The sequence below is a fragment of the Octopus sinensis genome, unplaced genomic scaffold, assembly GCF_006345805.1.
Source record: "Octopus sinensis unplaced genomic scaffold, ASM634580v1 Contig12563, whole genome shotgun sequence".
Lineage (NCBI taxonomy): Eukaryota > Metazoa > Mollusca > Cephalopoda > Octopoda > Octopodidae > Octopus > Octopus sinensis.
Window position 1 is genome coordinate 174110 of NW_021832611.1, and position 20945 is coordinate 195054.

At 31.2% G+C, this 20945-nt stretch overlaps 1 protein-coding gene across 1 annotated transcript; it reads left to right on the forward strand.

The window, feature by feature from the left end:
• The first annotated feature begins 15209 nt into the window (after positions 1-15209).
• On the forward strand, positions 15210-20688 carry LOC115229388 (serine/threonine-protein kinase N1-like). The gene is made up of 17 exons (XM_036499189.1): positions 15210-15404; positions 15452-15591; positions 15623-15813; positions 15846-16047; positions 16078-16218; positions 16252-16305; positions 16348-16488; positions 16521-16601; positions 16655-16831; positions 16944-17231; positions 17392-17474; positions 18443-18525; positions 18560-18680; positions 18712-19139; positions 19951-20102; positions 20298-20469; positions 20504-20688. Exons 1-17 carry the CDS (start codon positions 15218-15220, stop codon positions 20686-20688), a joined length of 2826 nt encoding a protein of 941 aa, XP_036355082.1. The 5' UTR covers positions 15210-15217.
• Positions 20689-20945: the final 257 nt, after the last annotated feature.

A 20945-nucleotide genomic window follows, 5' to 3' on the forward strand; every position in this document is an offset into this window, starting at 1 on the left:
TTCGGGCACAATCATTACAAATTTATTGGTTGGGACCGAAGGATATTAATATTTTACAGGCATCATCATTTCCCACGGTGGTGTTGTATATCACGGATTCAAACGTGAGTCGTGACCCAGTGACTTTTATGAGCAACATGCTCTACACGTGTTCAATGCTTTATAAATTTAATTTGCCGTTATTACTTTGTTTAAATAAGGTTTAAACATATTGATGAATTTCAGTCTGATTTGGATGGCACTGGAGTCGTCTTGGAGTGGATAAGAAACTCTGATGTTTACTGTGAAGCTCTTGACCAAGATCCATCATATGCATCTAACCTCAGCAGGTCACTTAATTTGGTTCTTGATCGTTTTTATGAGACGATTGAGGTATTTTTAAAGATTGTTTTGTTTCAGGCAGTTTGTGTTTCATCTACTATTGGGATTGGTTTTGATGAGTTGCTTGGACGTTTTGATGATTTGAGGGAATTATATTTTAAGTTTGATTCTGATCTTTATAGTATTTAGAGAATATATGGAATACTATAATAATATGACTAAAGGAATTGATACAAAGACAGTTACTGGTTATAATCTTTTTAAGATTTTTTAGGAGATTCTGTCGAGTTTGGTACCGTTTGTAGTGACGGTTCTGATGTGTCACAATTGGAGGAGGATTTGATTAATAAAATGTGAATTATTTTTTGATTTATATTACAATTTGATTTTCTATTATTAAAAACGAAAAATAGTTATTTTTAGAATTTTTTGTAGTATATTTATTATATCTGAATTAATGAATATCAAAATGTTTAATCGAAATAACTCTAAAGACGATCATTCGAAAGTATTAAAATTTACAATTAATAATACAGAAACGAAAATACCTGGACGAATATCTGTTATATGGATTTTCAAAGTGTGGTGAAAAGCTTTTATCGAAAGCCGAATGTCTTTTTTGTCGCAAAATATTGTGTAACGCTTCTCTTGTTCCTCCTGAATAATTATTGGATTAGGAATTTTTTCATCATAGTCAATAAAAAAATATTTCTTCCGCTGAATATCAACAAATTCTTGAAATATCAACAGATCGCCAATTGAAAGAATTTTTCATTAAAATTTAAATGATTTTTAGATTTAGAACTGAACAGTCGTTCATTTTTCGGAGTAAAATACAAAACCATACATTATTTTCATTAATTTTTCTAAAAGATTTCTTTTTCTTGATATTTTTTTGGTAAAAAGTTTTTAACAAATATTATTAAAAATTATTTAGGGTGCCGAGGATAAAGTTAAAATTTTAGGGGTATCTCCAAAGAATAAGTTTGTGAAACACTGCCCTAGATAATATGCAGAAGGTAAAGATTTGACGATTAAAATAGGATGCTTTGACAAAGAACATCACCGGGACAATAATTTTAATCCAAAAGTGCCCGGAAAGAGTCTCAACTCCTAGTTGAAGTCGCTGCTGAATTTTCTGACAGGGAGGATCTTGTAGGAAAAATTAAGAGTTACTCAAAAAACGTGTAAATTGGAAATTCTTAAAAATATTTAGAAACTATATTTTATTAATATCATTATCTAATGAAAAACAAATCACTGAACATCTAAAAGATTAAAAGTTCAATAATATTTTAAAAGGATATTCTGGAAGTTTTGAGTAACAATATATATCTAGTTTATAAAACCTACAAATACACATTTTTGTGCCGCGGGACGATATAAAATGTGCCGCATGAAGATCTATATTTACATATTTTTTGTTTAATTTTTAACTTAAAAATTATTTATTATGAAACAATTATAATAAATTATAATCACGTTGCTATTTGTAATGTCTGTGTATCGGAGTATTCGTCATTACAAATCATCTTTTTTATCTATGGGTTTTGACTGTTGTGGCACTGGAAATAGTTTACCACAGTGCCTGATTTGCATGGAGGTGTTGTCGAATGAATCAATGGTTCCATCTAAATTTCGTAGACATTTTTCATCTAAGCACCCGGAATATAAAGATTATTCAATTGATTATTTTAAAGAATTAAGCAAAAAACATTGGTAGTGTTAATAATTATATATATACATATTTAGAGTAAGTAAAAAATTATTTTCAAAATCATTTGGAAAATCAGAAGATGCAGTAAAGTGCTCTTATCTAGTATCGGAATTGATTGCCAAGAAAATGAAACCTCATACAATTGCCGAGAATCTTATCCTTCCAGCATGCAAATTAACAGTCCGAACAATGTTTGGCGTGGAATTTGAAAAAAATTATTGAAAATACCCTTTTCTGACAATACTATTTGTCGAAGAATTAGTATTGGTTTCGAAAACTCTTCCGTCTGCTTTAAAATCAGTTATGGATGATGTCATAAAAATGATCAATTATATAAAAACTCGATCTAAAAATTCTAGAATTTTTAATTCTTTATGCGATGAAATGGGAGCAAGTTATAAAAATTTATTGTTACATACCGAAATACGATGGTTATCACGGGGAAGGGCACTGGCCAGAGTGTATGAATTAAGGGACACGATAGCTGAATTTTTCACGAGAGAACAATGCTATCAATTTCATGAATTGATCAGCAATTCGAATTGGAAATTAAAATTAGCATATCTAACGGACATATTTTCGATGTTGAATGATGTGAATCTAAGCATGCAAGGAAATAATGAGACAATTTTGAGTTGCACGGACAAGTTAAATGCTTTAAAAATGAATATTACATATTGGAGAAGACTAGTATTAAGTGGGGATTTTAGTATGTTTCCTAAGACTAATGGTTTCGCATTCTAATTTATAAAGCTAATTTAGATTCTGACGGTACCATAATACAAAGTCTTATATATGAGCATTTGACATCATTGGAACAAAAAGTCAATAATTATTTTCCAGACATAGACATTGAAAAATATGATTGGGTATTTATTTAAATAATTAGTTTTAGATACGGAATCCATTTTTGCTTAGTCATAGTAATGAGTTATCACCGTTCGAAAATATGGAGCTTATTGAACTATTTAATGATTGTACCTTAAAATTATCACATACGGAATTAAATATTGGCGAATTTTGGATCAAAATTCGTTCTAGATTTCCAAAAATAGCAGATAAAGCAATGCGGATCATTCTACAATTTGCAACAACTTATTTGTGTGAAAAGGGATTTTCTGCATTACAAAACATCAAAACAAATAAGCGAGAAAATCTACTGGATTTAGATTCAGAAATGCGACTGGCCTTATCAAATATTGAGCCAGACATAGAAAAATTATGTAAAAATAATAAATTTTGAATTGGGAATTTTATAATTATGTTTTGATTATGTGCCGCGAGATTATTTTTTATTAGCATTTGCGCCGCGAGAAATTTCTCGTGAAAACCTATGCTATAGACATATAGCCAAAACGACTAACAACAATTAAATTAGCGCTTATAACATCGTTTTGGGGTTCTGAGGAAAACCAGAAACGAGCATATCTTCATTTGATCAAATAAGTGTAATTAAATTGGGAAATATTGAATATAATTTTTACTGCAAGCAAAAGAAGACTCACAACAGTAGCCTATCCTGGAGATTTAAAATGTAAAAGTTTAAAATTTTATTGAAAATAAGTTTTTAAACAATATTATCGGAATTGTTCAAAGGACAGATACAATACGAATTCTTAATAAATGACTTACAACACTGATATCCCCACTTTCCGTTACTCCAGAAAGATCCATAAATTGACTAGGAATGTAATAATAACTCAAATTACTTTATGATTATTAATTAAAACGTCCTCTTCATACTTTGAGCGCAAGGGAAGTCGTTCACATCCCTTTACAATCGCCCCATATTTAGAATACTCGTTGTATTCCTCCTTCAAAATACCACAAAATAACTAATACAGTCTGAGCAAGCAACAGTTCATCAGGAGGTCTTTCAAGATGTTCATGTCCCCCATAAATGTCAAGAATTGACTTTCTTTTAGCTTTGCTTGTGTTTTCTTTTAAATTACGACATTCCTGAGAAAGAAATTCCATTCTAGTCGGATCTGCTTGAAAGTGTACATTGGCCCCTCGTTCGGCAATTTCCCAGGAATACACTGATTTATAATTTACAAGAAAAACGCTGTTGTTGAAAGAACTCTAAAGCGTCTCCAGATGCCCTGAGAAAATTCTCCCCTGCGTAGGAAAATCTTGGGATAAAATATGGAACAAAATACTCGTCCGAATTCGTTTTTTTGATCCCCGACCTCATAGATCTCGATTTTGGGTCGTAGAAAACAGAATCTGGATTCAAATCGTAGAGATACTTTAAAATTAGAAAAAATTATTACTTTTGCAGTGTCCTCTCTGATTCGCAAATTTCTCACCGTGATTAGTGTTTTAGAGTCCTTTGTACACTTTTGACCAGGCATATCCATATCCTCGACGTCCTCCTCTTCTTCTTCCATATCACATTTCAATCCTTCTTCAGTCTCCAATTGTTTCGCTCTCGCATCCTTCCTTGCCTGAAAGAATAATAATCTGATTATTGTCACTTCTTCAATTTTTTGAAATCTTTCGATCACATGTGAGTAACTTTCTGGGTCATATCCATTCCAACGATCCCGTTTTCCGTCGAATGACATTGGAAGGTCTGTTGTTATGTACTCGTCCTGAGCAAATGTCTTGTTCGTCATTTTTGCATTGGCCTTCCGTGGTCTCTGATTTATGGCTAAGGATATATACTTCTAAGCAGTCCTTTCGTTTATGAGTGGTTGCTCCACAATTTTCACACGAACCTGGCTTCCATTGACTTCTCAGGGATCCCTGTGATTTTATTTAAGAATATATACTTCAATATGACCTTTTTTGTGCCAGGTATCAATTCCTACGCCGTTTCGAGCTTCGGCCTTATCAGAAAGTCGCTGATGTTGGAGAGTTGGGGTAGTGGAATAATAATACCATGGAGCCTGCATGATATATTGAGGCATATGGGGATTTATGTCACTGTATAAATTAATATTATTTTGTTATTAACCGGCCCTTTTCATCTTTCATGGCTGGAATTGTTCCTGCCTTACGGGCCTCTTCAATTTCCTTTAGTTTTCTGATTTCGTCGCGTGATTGACTATTTAGCAACGAATTTCCACTTTTCTCCGTTTTGTTTAATTTTGCTATTAAAGTAGGTGGAAAATTTGGTCGAAACGACATCTAACGACGGTTATTTTATTAATATACACTACAACGCAGAAAATAGCTTAATTTTATTATTTTTTAATATAATAATTTAAAATGTAATAACTAAATAATAAATATAACAAATATCAAAATTTGAGTCGAATTATAGATTTTATATAGATAATTATAATTTCTGAGAACATTTATTAGTAAGCATGCAAGTGATGAATAAACATAAATTTTTTCATCTGTCCTTATAAAAAGAAACCTGACTTTGAACACCAACATCAAAACTTTTTGCTGTTAAAAGACTTTAACAAATATTCATTCTGGTTTTTCTTGATTGTTATAAAAGGACGTGGATGTGTAGAGTTGACGTAAACAAATCAATTAATTATTCTACTAAACAGCATTTAATTAGTAATTAATAAAGTATTAAAAGCTTCATTTAGTATTGAAGAAATTTTTGTTGAAAAGTGCGAAATAGGGTTGGGCATCTAATAAATAAAGATATTTTGCTACGCTGAAATATTTAACAAATTAAATAATTTATCATATGTCTAATTTACGGAATTCAAGAGTGGACACCACCTTGCAGACAGATGTTCATGTAAAAAACAATAGACCAGATATCTTTGTCCTTGATAAAACGAAAAACGAAATCACTCTAATTGAAGTCGGAATTACTTCCCACGCCATGTTAAAGCAAGTGGAAGTAGAAAAACTACATAAATATGATCTTCTTGCAGGAGAATTATCTCAAATCCACGGTGCGAAGGTAACGATAATCCCCATTGTCCTCACATGGGAAGAGATAGTTTCTAAATTCTCTAAGTCTTATATGGAAAGACTGAAGTTGGATGCTTTCACTAGATCGTATATACAATCGCTGACAATTAAAAAGACATTGGAAACCATGCTTGTTGAACATAAACATGGAGTGGAAATTGAAAAACATGAGGAACAAGTTTCGAGGGCCACCAACCACCTCCTAAAATTGGCTAGAGAAACAACAGATCCACCAGATTTGCCGGAAGATGTGTCTCATGTGTCATATGAAGTGTTAGAGGAGAAGAATACGCAGATCCAGTGCAGCGGTTCAAAAAGGAGGAGAATTATACAGATTAGTTAGTTACAGTCCGACCTTGAATTGGAACACTAAGTGTTCCAAAAACTAAGGTTTTGTCAAAAAATTAATATCAATATAAATTTAATAATTTAATTAATGCAATAAAGTCTTAAATATTATTATTTATTGAAAAATAGTCATCGATCCTTTTTCCATAACCATAATTTTTCTTCAAACTACTGAACAAATTTTGTCTGAAACAGTAAAATTCATTTAACAACATTGGAGCTATGTCTAGAACTGATTCTTCCAATTCATTCACTTTTGTTACTACTTATTTCACCGTAGTCTGTTTATTTTGCATACCACTGTAAAAAATTTCTTCATTATCGCTGCTTTCCGTATTTTCCAACACTTCGTCTACAACTTGTTCTATAACATCATCCGTCAGATTATCAGAAACAACAAATATTTCATTGCCGAAAGTATTATCCCAACAATTTGTAATTATTTCGAAGGATACATTTTGCCACGATTTCGATACTATTATCAATGATTGGCGTAAATTAATTTTTTTAAGTAAGTCGCAGTAAAAATCTTCTTCATCTATACAACAAATAAATTCAATTAACGCTTTCGAATAATTATCTTTAAAAGCTTTGATTATCCCATTATTCAATGGTTGAAGAATTGGAGTTGTATTTTGGGTAAAAACAGCAATTCGATATTTGAGAGCGATTTATTTTCATGACACGAAGCGTTATCAAGAATTATTAAAATTTTTCTCTTTTCCATTTTCATTCGTTCATTCACTAAGAATAACCATTGAATAAAAATATCTCTTGTCATCCAGGCATTTTTGGAGATGAGTACATAGCACCATAATTCTCAGGGTTAAAATTTCTGAAACATCTGGGATTTTTAAATTTCCCGATTATTAAAGGATCAAATTTTTGGCCTGAATAACTGCAGCAAAAGAGCAAAGAAATTTTTTCCTTATTTATTTTAGACCCTGACGCATTTTTATTTTTTTGTACGAATGATTTTTTTGGGGTCTTTTTTTATAAAAAGACAAGTTTCATCAATGTTAAAGATATTATTTTTTCCAAATTGATCAATTTTTTCATGGAAAACTTTTAAAAATGATTGAATTCCATCACGATTACATGAGTTTTTTTCGCCGCTAAGGATTTTGAATTTGAGTTCATGTCTTTTTTTAAAATTCATTAACCAACCATTCGATCCTTTAAAGCTTGTAATGTTCAATTTACCCGCAATTTTCAAACCTTAAAACAATGTGAGAAAAGGTAAAATTACCAATTTTTTTGATAAGAGGACCTGAAACTGGAATATTTTGGAGCCGTAATTGTTGAAAAACGTCGAGAACTTTACTATCCAATGTTTTAAAAATATCGTCAGTTTTTGTTTCAGTCCGAAAATTTGGAATAATGTTCCCACAGGTTATTTGCGGCGTAATCGTTTTTTTATTCGAGCAATTGTGCCAATGCTCGTTTCATATTTTTGAGCAAGTACTCTGTGTGAATGACTTTTTAGTTGTCGAGCAATTTCAACCTTTTTCTCGTAACTGAGACCCATAATGATTTAGCGTGGAGTTTTTTTTAATCCAAATTAATTAATTTTTTTAATGACTAGAAATAAATAATAATAATAAATTTTGTTCCAAATCGAGGTTTTCATTTAAAAGGAATTATTTATTCTAGGCAGAGATCCTACAAAGTGTTCCAAAAACTGAGGTTGTTTCAAAAACTGAGGTGTTCCAGCCCCGAGGTCTGTTCCAAATCGAGGTCGGACTGTATTAGTAACTAAAAACGTTAATTTATAGTAAAAAAAAATACGGAATTCAATATCTATTTATACTTTAAAAGATTAATTCTGGGAATAACCTCATTATAATTAATAAGATCCTAAGACCTTTTTTACCCTTTTGAATATTAAATAACACTGATAATCACAAAGATCAGTTTTTATTTATTTTAAACTTTTCTTTCACGAATAATAATTTCAAATATCAAGGAATATTTTTTCCAACATTAGGATTTTATATTTTTAATTAAAAATTAAATCGAGTGAATTATAATTAATTAAATCTGTAATAAAATTCCATTTATTAGTTAAATACTGCTATGCTTAATTCGTTTATTCTAATATCTATTTGGAAAAATCACTTTTCTTTATCATTGCAAATTTCACTGAAAATCCAAAACACATCTGGCTATGAAAATATTCAAGATGAGTTAAAAACAAAAAGAAAAATATTCGACACAAATGTCGAATTGATCGATGAGCATGAACAAAAGTATCAACGTAGTGAAGAGTCGTTGAAATTAAAGATCAAAGAATTTATCGTCTTGGTTGATTTTTAAATAATTACTTGTAGAATAAAAATAAAAAATTCAACTATTCATCTGAAAGAAAATTTGTAAATGAAACAAATTCAGAAACAAAAATTGATTATAATTTTCAAAATTTCGTTTTTGATAAATTCGACAATATTTACGATCTTCCTGAATATTTAAATTGGACTCGAAAAAATGTAGTAACACCTGTAAAGAACCAATTTAAATGCGGATCTTGTTATGCTTTTGGGACGGTTGATGAATTTAGTTTATTTTTAGGTTGCGAGTTTAGAAAGCCAATATGCATTAAAGTTTAACAAGCTGGTTACTTTCAGTGAACAAAATGTTATCGACTGCACATCCCCGTTTAAAAATTTCGGCTGCTGGGGGGGAATGTTTGAAAACATTATTAAATATATCCTTACAGTTGGAGGTCTCGACACTCAAGAAAAGTATCCTTATGAAGGAAGGGTTCGGTTTGTTTAATACATTTGTAGACAGTCAAGTGTAGATATCACTATAACAAATTAAGATTAAAAGACAAGGGATACGTTAGCATGGAAAATTTAACAAATTACCAACTTCAAAAAATAGTTGCCGAAATTGGCCCAGTGACTGCTGCCTTAGATCCTTCTTCATTTGCTTTTATGTTCTACACAAAAGGTAATATTTTTCAAACTCTGGAGGAATATTAAAAATTAATAAATACAGACGAAAGAATCTTGTACATATGGGACTTTTAGTTGGCTATGGAGTTGAAAAAACAATAAAATATTGGCTGATCAAGAACAGGTACTAAATACTCTTTTAGCCTAATAGTTGGGGAACTTCCTGGGGGGAAAGTGGATATTTAAGATTATCAAGAGATAATGAGAACGTGGGAGGAATAGGAACTCTAATATACTATCCGGTTTTTGAGTAATGTAGTTTTCTAACTCAGGATATTTTTAACTAAAAGATTTAATTTCTATTATTTATAGAATACTAAATATTCAAGAAATTTTTCTGTTCTGATTTTTGTTAGAATAAGGGTCATTAGAGATAGCAAATCCTGAAAATTAATACTCAGACTTTCCTGTCTCAGTCCTCACAATGATTTTTTTGCTGAAAGGCTGCATTCACGTCTCCATGTTTCTCTATATTCTTTACTGCTTGTTTCCCACCATTTTTTCTCAATCAGTTTTCTCTTAAGTCTTGCGACTTTCTTATGTCTGATTTCAATAGTGTTTCAAAATGATCCGCGATTAATCTAGCCACTTCAGGCTGGTCTAAAATCAGTTTTCCATCTTCATGTCGTATGATCAAGATTTGTCTTACCAACTAGCTTTTGATCTAGTAAACCAAATTTTACATTGCGATTGAAAGACTATGCTTATTATATTCTTATTTTAATTATTTTATTCGTATGGCAGATGATGTTTTTTAAGCCAATCATGATTCTGATATAAGGATGACTTCTACTTTCTGATGCCAAATTACATTTTTCTATCAGAATAAATTTAATATACCTGAATGTTATATTACCAATATATATTTGTTAAACTTCTAAGTAGATGTTAATAACTGTTAATTATATTAATGAATTAAAGGGCTGAATTTTTACTGGGCGAGAGGCTGGACGTTCGAGAAAGAGTTCGAGGGTACTATCGCGAGGGATATCCGCTCAAAGAGCTATCTCGATTCGCGGGCGTCGCAAGTGAGTGTCGACATCCGAGACCCGATCTTTTGAACAAAGCTGATTGCCTTTTCACCCAAAGAATCAGACGTCTCAACTGCGAATGGAAGGAATTGATACTTCTCCACAAGTGAAGAGTACTTTGGCATCTTTTTACATTCGGCAGTAGTGGCGATTGATCCAGAGGCGAATGCGGACATCATCAGGTTCTCGGGCGAAAATGAGTTCACACACGTGGCTTTACTCTGTTGAAGGGAAACACAGTAATCTCGTTCGGTCTCTTCCCATCCCCCCGATCCTATCTAATTAAAAGTTTCAAATTAATTATAGCATTGTTTAAGATTTTCTTATGTTTTAGGTCCTAAAATTTAGGAAATGGTACGTAAAAGTAAAGAACAAGAAATGTTTTTTCCAAAATTGAAATTTTATATTTTTTATTAAAAGACAAATCGATTGAATTATAAATAATTAATTCTGAATAAAAGTCCTATGTTAAATTCGTTTGTTGTAATATTAATTTGGCTAAATTATTTTTCTCTATCATTGAGAATTCTAATCAAGATACAAAACTCATCTGACTATAAATTTATTCAAAATAATTCTCAAAATTTCGTTTTTGATAAATTTGACAATATTTACGATCTTCCTGAATATTTAAATTGGACTCAAAAAAATGTAGTAACTCCTGTTAAGAACCAATTTAATTGCGGATCTTGTTATGCTTTTGGGACGGTTGATGAATTTAGTTTATTTTTAGGTTGCGAGTTTAGAAAGCCAATATGCATTAAAGTTTAACAAGCTGGTTGCTTTCAGTGAACAAAATGTTATCGACTGCACATCCCCGTTTAAAAATTTCGGCTGCTGGGGGGGAATGTTTGAAAACATTATTCAATATATCCTTACAGTTGGAGGTCTCGACACTCAAGAAGAGTATCCTTATGAAGGAAGGGTTCGGTTTGTTTAATACATTTGTAGACAGTCAAGTGTAGATATCACTATAACAAATTAAGATTAAAAGACAAAGGATTCGTTTGCATGGAAAATTTAACAAATTATCAACTTCAAAAAATAGTTACAGAAATTGGCCCAGTGACTGCCGATTTAGATCCCACTTCATTTGCTTTCATGTTCTACACAAAAGGTAATATTTTTAAAACTCCGCAGGAATATTAAAAATTAATAAATACGATCGAAAGAATATGATACATTTTGTACTTTTAGTTGGCTATGGAGTTGAAAATACACTAAAATATTGGCTAATCAAGAACAGGTACTAAATTTTCTTCCAGTCTAATAGTTGGGGGACCTCATGGGGTGAGAGTGGATATTCAAGATTATCAAGAGATAATGAGAACGCAGCAGGAATAGGCATTAAAATATGCTATCCGATTTTTGAATAATGTAGTTTTCTAACACAGGATAATTTTTAACTAAAAGATTTAACCAAATTTGTCTGTTCTGATTTTTACGGAAATATGGGTCAGCAGAGATATTAAATTTCAAAAAATCATAGCCAGACATCTTTTCCTCATCCTTCACAATACATTTTTTCCCTCAAAGGCTGAATTCACACGTCTAAGTTCCTCTGTATCTCTCGCTGCCTGTCCTGGCACGATCTTTTCTCAAATCTCGAGTCCTCTCTTAAGTCTTGCGCCGAATCAAATCTAATGTTCATGTTGACAAATTCGACTGAATTAAGGGGAAACTTTCATTACAGCAAGTAACTTTGCTATTCGAGCTCACTTTTCCTCATTATTAATTTCTACATTCTGTTTCAATAGATTATACTTTTTCAATAATGTTTTGCTGAACATTCTTGTTGTGACCTGAAGTCTTATAGACCAAATAAAAAACTTATTTTTTTGGACATGTCGACGTTACGGAAACGGGACACCTTCTGGGTCACAGAGTTTTCCGAGAGTCTGTCATATCTTCGGGCAAACAGGAATAAAACCAAGCAATCGAGAATCGATAAATATCAAAAATTCTTGCATTATAACTTTTTTGCGTCTGTCACATTCTTTGTTTGGCCAGTCAAATCCCCGGGAAAAAAGCAAACAAAATCGAGAAAGTGAAACTCGATAAATACCAAACATTTTTGCACTATCACTTTTTTTGCCTCCGTCACATTTGCAACTTCTAAAATCTAGAGAAATCTTACCATAAGCTTTATACATGCCATCGGGAGAAACATTGTTTCACATAGAAGCGACTCATGTGAATCATATAGCTGTGGCGACAAATTTCGATTGCCATTTTTAAATGATTCTTTTTCTCTTAAAAATGAAATAAAAAAGTTTAATAAATATTTTAGATGCACTCTGAGGATCTAATTCACACTGTAACTTTTAAAAGACCTTACTCAAGAAAAAAGGTTAAATGTTCTATTTTTGTCTTTTAAAGTTTGCTTGTATTTTTTTCTATGCAACGATCCAGTATATTTTTCATAAAAATAATCCAGGGGACGCTGGTGAATTTCTGATAGTAATTTAGAAATTTTTACACAATTTCAATTAATAGCTCTTAAATTAACGTAAAAAATAATTTTGAGACTGAATTATTGCTTATTTGATTAGGGAATTTAAAGCTGGGGAATTTTTGACTCCATATAGGCCTGTAAAGATTTATCTACATATATCTATCTTAAGTATCCCTTGAATATTTGGTGATATTAACAATCAATTTTATTAGATAAGGAATGACTCTGCTATTCGCGAGGTTGGCCGAGCGTCTCGCGCGACCATTAGGCTCTCTGTTTAAATACAAATATACAAAATTCACAAAATTTTTATTATCTAGATTGTTTTAAGAATGATGTGGATTTTCCACTGGTACATTAGCCATAGCTCGTTTTCATATTTCCTCTTCTCCTTCTTTATTATCTGGTAACGATTGAGACATAAACATTTTTTGGTAAAGTAAGTTATTCTTCATATAAAAGTATTTTAAATCCCAGTTTCGTAAAAAATGATTTTCAAACTCATTGTGAAAAAATCTTCTTATTATAAAATGTTTTGTCTTTTATTCAGATTTTATATAGATATTCTCTATTAGTTTTTTAGATAAAGAAAAATCAACTTTTATAACTTTTATAATACAAGTTATTGTTTTAATAAATTTGAGTTATACGGGACCACTGTGCAGAGACATAACGTTGGAAGAAACGTATGCCGCAATTATGAGCTGCAAGAACAATGCACCCGGCCATGACTACATTCAAATTACTGTATTCAAACATGCTCCAATTATTCTCCTACGATACTTGACCGCACTATACAATGCAAGCTGGAGACTTGAATACGTACCGGACTCTTGAAAAAAGTCAATCGTACGTATGATTCCAAAGCCTGGAAAAATGAAGGACCATGCAGAGAACTATAGGCCGATAAGCCTAATATGCTCCGTCTCTAAAATTATGGAACGGATTGTCTTCACAAGACTTTCGAACTTCGTAGAGGAATCAGGTGCTCTTGCAGCGGAGCAGTGGGGATTCCGACGAAAAAGATCCTGTGGAGATTGTTTCCCAGAACTTGAGAAAGTCATCTCGCTTAGTCTTGCTAACAATACAGCGACTATTGCTATCTGCCTCGATGTCTCAAAAACTTTTGACAGCGTATGGCACCTGGGCCTCTTGGAAAGTGTCGCCAAAATCAATACGATGCGGAAAACGTTTGTCGGAATCTGTCGATCTCAAAAGAGGGGTACCTCAAGCCCTCTGCTTTTTAATATTTACGTTGCTGATATTCAAAAACCGGAAGATCCTACCAGTCGTCTCATGATCTACGCGGACGACATACTAATAACGGATGTTTCGTGGAGAAAAGACATCTCGTGGAGGAAATTAAAAGAATACGTGACAAGAGTGGAAGAGTGGTGCATATCAAAAGGGCTGACGCTCGCAAAAAAAAAGTGCATTGCCACTTGGATTGCAAAACAGGGAGCTAAACGAAAACCGTCGAGAAACCTCTATGGGTTTACAGTAACGGAGAACCTGAAATACCTTGGGGTTGAAATTGGATCCAAGGATTCTTATTTCAGATACATCGACTCGAGGAGAAGGAAATGCGCTCAAATTCTCAGGAGCATAATTCACTTTCACCTTTGTCCGGAAACGTTTTTATATGTTTATAAAACGTGCGTCGAATCATTGCTTACCTACGGGTTCGAGGGATGGTACCCTACTGCTGAGAGGGATGGCATTATCACTAAGCTCGAAAAGACGAGACGATATGCAATCAAATTGGCAAATGGACTCCAGCTGGACCAACCCATCTCTCAAGAGATGGAAGTCGCGACGGAAACGGTTGGAAGTGTTCTTGAGAGAGCATTTTCCTCTCAAATCTCGAATTAAAAAAAAGAGGGAAACAACGGAGAAGAGGCATACGTTGTCTCATTAACTTTCTCTCTCTTTTTTGGGCTTTTCTGTTTTAATAAAAAAATTCATTCAATTCATTAAATAAATTTTTGAAATTTAACGAATTAAAAAGTAATTCAAAATAATCTATTTTGATAATTTATTTATAAATAATTTAATTTTGTAATAAATATACTCCTATTTTTTCAAATTATTTAGGTTTAGTTGTTGCATAATCGCCTTAATTTATTTTTATGTCAGTTGAAAAGGAAGATTGGCTGTCCGATATTTTATTTAGCTACGATATTGACCCAAACTCCAACAATGAAGAAATAATTTCCGAATTAAAAAAACGGCAAAATAGATTGAGACAAAATTTGACCATTGAATACAAAAATAAATTAGCCAATCAAAATAAAAAATCAAGTCTAATTAATGATAAAGTTGATTCAATTCGGACAGAAATTGAAAAGATTAATGAATATATTCTACTTTTAGAAGGAAGACTTGATATTAACTTCCGCTTTGACGGTTTAAATATTTTTAAAAATTAAAAGATGACAATTCTGAAGAAATTAATAAAATTCTTGAACAAAGGACGGAAAGGATTTTAAAAAGTCTTGAAATGCAAAAAAGGGTGAAAGATTTTATTAATGGAAAGGCTAAAGAAGGATTAAATAATATGTTGATCCAGTTTCGTCAAATTAATAAATCTACAGAACTTGAAGAGACTCAAAAAATGCATGATAATGTTTGCATGAAAATCGAAGTGCTCCAAATGCAATTAAAACTTTTTGATATCAAGAAAAAAAGTAATTTTGTTCATATTTATATGATTTATTTAAAATTCATTTTTTAGAGTGTGGAGATGAGCCTGATGAGTTTATTCTTCACGATCTTAAAAATCATTTAAAAATTGAGCAGTCTATTTTTACCGGCGCCAATCGAGCCATGGAAGCACTTTCAAGATCTTCAAAAAATAAGAAAAGTATACGCCTTGTATTTGATATTATTTAATAAATGAAAATAGGCCACCGAAAGCGTAAGTAAATCATCACAAAAAGTTGCTTTGCTAAAATCTGCAATCAAAGATATAACTGATAAAATATGCCAAAATAAATCAAAAACAAGTTTTTCAGACAACGAAGCACTTTTTGACTCGCTTCCACTATACCAAATCAATTCCAAAGTTTTTCCAGTCACAGGATCTCTGAGCATCTGGTTGCATCGTTTTTATTGAATAATGTTTTAAGCATTAACGGATGTTCGGATCTCGATGAAAATGAAACAAAAAAGTTTAGCAAAAGTTCAAAAAATGTCGCAAAAGTATTCGGAAAGCAATCAAATATGATATATATTTCCATACTTATTGACAACAAGGAAATTGAAAAGACAAATTGTCGTCTTCCTTCAAAAATTTGGATGGACTGTGAATTTTCGATAAAAGTTTCTAAAGTACAAAATTTGAAGTTTGATTAAAAATAGGCTAAGGAGCTGGAATTCCAAGTATTTGATCAAGAAAAAAATATGTGTGCTGTTAAATATTTATTGCTTGAAGACTTTATTGATGAAAAGAGTCATTGTCTCGATTTGACTCTTATTCCTAAGGGTGTTCTTTCAGTTAAAGTTTTTTTTATTTTTTAAATTTTTTATAAAAAGATTTGTTTTTCAAATCCGTTTATAAATAATACTGCAACATTAAAAAGACAGAAGGCAATTCCGAAAAGTTTATATTTTTATTTTATTCACAATTAGGACTTAATTTGTGTGGCCCCACTAAACTTGGAGTTGATCTTCCGATTTGGGGTGAAATGGTTCGCAAAAAAACGATGTTTGATGGTTTGGACAAATATTTGGTTATTTGTAGAATCTACGAAATATTCTAAAATGTCATCTGTATGTTGTTTATATGATTATTTGATTTATAGGATACATCTCAGGGACCTTTTAAAAATAATATTGATGACTATTCACTTTTAAAAGTACTTGGAAGTGGGAATTTTGGAGAAGTTATTTTTTATTTATATCGAATTTATTTTTTGCTAATTCTCATCATTTTAAGGTTATATTATGCAAAGATAAAGCCGAATCTTTACTTGCAATGAAAGTACAGCAAAAGAAAGAGGTTTTATCTCGTGGAGAAATCGACACTCTCAGAGTGGAAATGGAAGTTTTACGTTTTGCGGGAGTGACTAAAAATCATTTTTTGGTTAATTTAATCTCTTGCTTTACTACGGATGTAAATCTAAACTGTATTTTTAATTCAGATTCATGTCTGCTTCGTGATGGAATACGTTGTGGGTGGGGATTTGATGACACAAATCCAACGAAATTTATTTTCTCATTCTCAGACATTATTCTATACTTCGTGCGTATTACTTGGACTTAAATACCTTCATGAAATAAATATTCTCTACAGAGATCTGAAACTTGACAATTTAATGCTGGCTGCTGACGGTTATGTTAAAATCGCTGATTTTGGATTGTGCAAGGAGCAAATGTCATATGGAAACTATACCTCTACTTTTTGTGGGACGCCAGAGTTTATTGCTCCAGAAATGCTAAATTCAGCTCGATATTCCCGTTCAATTGATTGGTGGCAGCTTGGAGTTCTTGTTTACGAAATGCTGGCTTTTCAAGTTTATATTTTTTTAATTTTTTAGCCACCATTTTTTGGAGATGATGACGATGAACTCTTTAATTCAATTATTCATGATAAAGTTAACTTGCGATTAATTAAAAAACCTGATGCGAGAGATTTAATATCTAAAGTATGATTTTTAATATGAACATGTTAAGTTGCTCATTAAAAACCCTGAAAAACGTCTTGGGAATTCTGAAAATGATGCTAAGGATGTTATGCGACATTCTTTTTTCATAGTGTTATTTTGTTATAATGTTTTAGACTATAAACTTCAGCTCATTAGAGAATAAAACTTTGCCTGCTCCTTTCAAACCCAAAATTGTTAATTTAGTCAATTTAATTCATTAAGAAATCTAGTGATGATACTTCTAATTTCGACCCAGAATTTACCTCTAAAGTCCCAACAATTCCGACTGGTCCCTCCGACGTCACAAAGGAAGAAGATCGGATGTTTTCTATTTTTAGCTATTCATCTTAATCTAATTGATTTCGAAAGATTTTTATGACTTTAAAATTTATTTGAATAAATAAAGTCTTTGGGTAATTTATTATATACAAATTTCAAAAATTATCAATTAAAAATTTTGGTCAAAACAGTTCGATATAAGTGTCCAGATTTCATTTTAGTAATTATGTATTTTTGTATGTCTTTTGGATATTTTTTCCATAGTTTTTTTAAAAACTAAGAAATCGGTACAATCAATTGTTCCAGGTAAAAAGTATTTTCTGCCTATTATAGGCGCCATATTGGCGCGGTTCTAAAATATTAAAAATGTTTAATACAAATTACTTTTCCTGGGTAATTTTCTTATTCTCTTCATTATCTATTTAAATCTAATATATTTTTGCTCATAATTTGGAGCAAAAATTTGATAGAAATCAACTGAATTAGAAAATATTAATTAATTTTTTAATGAGAATGTTAATCATCAAAATTCGATTTTTCTAATTATTCTATATTTTAACTGAACAAATATAGAATTATTCTATCTATATTTTAACAGACATTATTGGAGATTGATTAAATAGATACGAAATGTCGTTTTACAAATATTGAGTTATAAATATATAAATAACAGTATCGTAATTTGTTAAAATAAAATTTAGGAGAATGTTTTTTTTCTTATTGCTTATTGTTCATTTTGATTCTCATAATTCTAAAAATAATGCTAATTTTGTTAAATATAACTATAAATCATATAAAAGAAAAAGAGCGGCTACATCTTTGAAAAATAAATTATGGAGTAATTCTGTAATTTACTATGATTTTGATTACCGTCTTTTTGAAGGTTTAAAGTTTGATCATTTGATCCTAGTTTGCAGCTGAACAAATATTGATTATTCGAAATGCAATGGCTATCTGGGAGCAATTCACATGTCTCCAATTTATTCCACGTTCACAAAATAATCGTAACTATGTATTATTTACCAAAAATGAATGTGGGTACGTTTCTTTCAGTAATCAATATATTTAGATGTTGTTCCCATGTAGGAAAAACGGGAGGAAAGCAAGATATATCATTAAATGAATATTGTTTGACCTTGGGATCAGCCCTACATGAAATTGGCCACTCAATTGGTTTCTGGCATGAACACACTCGTAACGACAGAGACAAATATGTCAAAATAATATTTAAAAACATAATTGCAGGCATACTATTCTGTAAATATTTAAAAGGGAAAGAATATAATTTTTACAAAAAGAATATATTCGAGGTAGATTCATTGGATGAAGAATATGATTATTCAAGTATAATGCATTATTCCTCCAATGCATTTTCAATATACAAGGATCTTGATACAATTGTTCCACTTACTGAAGGTTCAATCGTTGAAATGATGGGCCAACGTCAACGTTTGAGTGAAGGAGACATTAAACAGACCAATATTCTTTATTCTTGTGGTTGATTTAAAAATGTATATTCAAACAGGAAATTTTATTAATTTATACGGATCTAATGGAACAGTAATCTTCGATATTAAATTATTTAAAAATTTTCAAGACGTCTCATGGAGATTCAAAGCTAACTTAGGGAATTTAATTAGCATGAACTTCAAATATCCAAATAATTATTCAAAAACATGCATCCCTGGAAATATCGTTTTTTATGTGGCAAATAATCGTGGAAAATTAAAAGATCAAAAAAGTTTTAAATTTATAAAACTAAATAACTCAGTTGACTTATGTGAAGGTAAAATTGACCAAAAAATCCAAGGTTCTTTAATTACAATGACAGTAAATGACTTTTCGCAAACTGAAATATTACCTATAGTTTCTTTTGACGGTTAGATAATGAGATTTTATTAATTTATAGAAACATGTGGTGGAAATGTTCTTATACAAGATGTTTACAACATAGAATACCCAAAAAAGAATCCTAATTTTGAAATTTTTTGTCACTGGAAATTAAAACCAGCAAACAGCCGCAAAAAACTACAAATACATTTTTATGTTTTTGACGTATTAAATATTTTTCAATTCTTTACCAGATAGAAGAGTCGAATCAATGTAAAAAAACTTATTTAAAAATTTATACTGAAAAAAAATCTGATTCTTTCGTTTATTGTGGAAAAGTTGTTCCAAGATCGTTTGTCGGTAACAATGCTGAGGAAATCAACTTGATATTTTATAGTAAATACATTTTGAACTCCTCAAATTTTTTATTGTCTGTTTACAGCGGTTTTATATTTCTGAAAATTATTAAAAATAATAGAAATTGACGAATGTGCTTCTGGGACTGATTTATGTGATCAAATATGTAGGAACACTGTGACAGGATATGAATGTGATTGTTATCCAGGTTATCAGCTAATCGATAATGGTGTTGATTGTGAAGGTTTAATTTTGATTCATTTAAAAAATAGAGTCATGCGGAGCACTAATCAATGAAAATCAAGGAATTCTCATTTCTCCAAACTATCCTTCAAACTATCAAAACGGACTATCTTGCAAATGGAAAATAAATGTTAATAACGCTTATGTAATTTATCTGAAATTTGTTTTCTTCGATCTCGAATATGACCAAGTTTTTTTATTTTGTAAATATTTCAAACAATTAAGTTTTGTCGATATGATTACATAACTATTCACGCAGGCGAAGGCCATTCTTATGGAAAATTTTGCGGAAATAAAATTCCTTCTCCAATCCTGACAAATACCAGCAGCATTTTTATTTCTTTCAATTCTGATTATGAAATTTCAGGGAAAGGATTTGAACTTTCATTTCAAATAGGTTTGTGAATCTTTATATCATTCACTACATCTAGATATCAATGAGTGCTCACTAGAGAATGGAAATTGTTCACATCTTTGTAAAAATCTATACAGAACTTATCAATGCTATTGTAGAGCAGGCTATGCTTTAGCAATTGACAAAAAAAGTTGTTTCGAAGGTGAAATAACAAAATTATTAAAACCGCAGACTCTTGCCGATACACAATTAAAAATATGAATTATACAATCGAAAGTCCCGGGTGGCCTGCCGAGTATTTGCACAACAAGAATTGTTCGTGGTCATTTCAAACACTTCCCGGATTTCGTTTTGTCCTTGTATTGACTATGATTGTAATATCGCTTAAGACCGTTAATGAGTTCAACATAGAAGAAAGCTACATGTGTAGATATGATTATATTGAAATCACTGAAATCATTAAAGGTAATTTGTTTAGTCACGGAAAATTTTGCGGGAAAAAATTTTACGGACTCCTT

What these genes read in the sequence shown, in the direction of transcription:
- LOC115229388 (XM_036499189.1), top strand. Translation starts at nt 15,218, where the DNA reads ATGCAAAAAAGGGTGAAAGATTTTATTAATGGAAAGGCTAAAGAAGGA. An exon ending in TGATTCATTTAAAAAATAGA is followed by an intron (nt 20,103 to 20,297) that starts GTCATGCGGAGC and finishes CAAACAATTAAG; the next exon opens with TTTTGTCGATATGATTACAT. An exon ending in TGAACTTTCATTTCAAATAG is followed by an intron (nt 20,470 to 20,503) that starts GTTTGTGAATCT and finishes CACTACATCTAG; the next exon opens with ATATCAATGAGTGCTCACTA.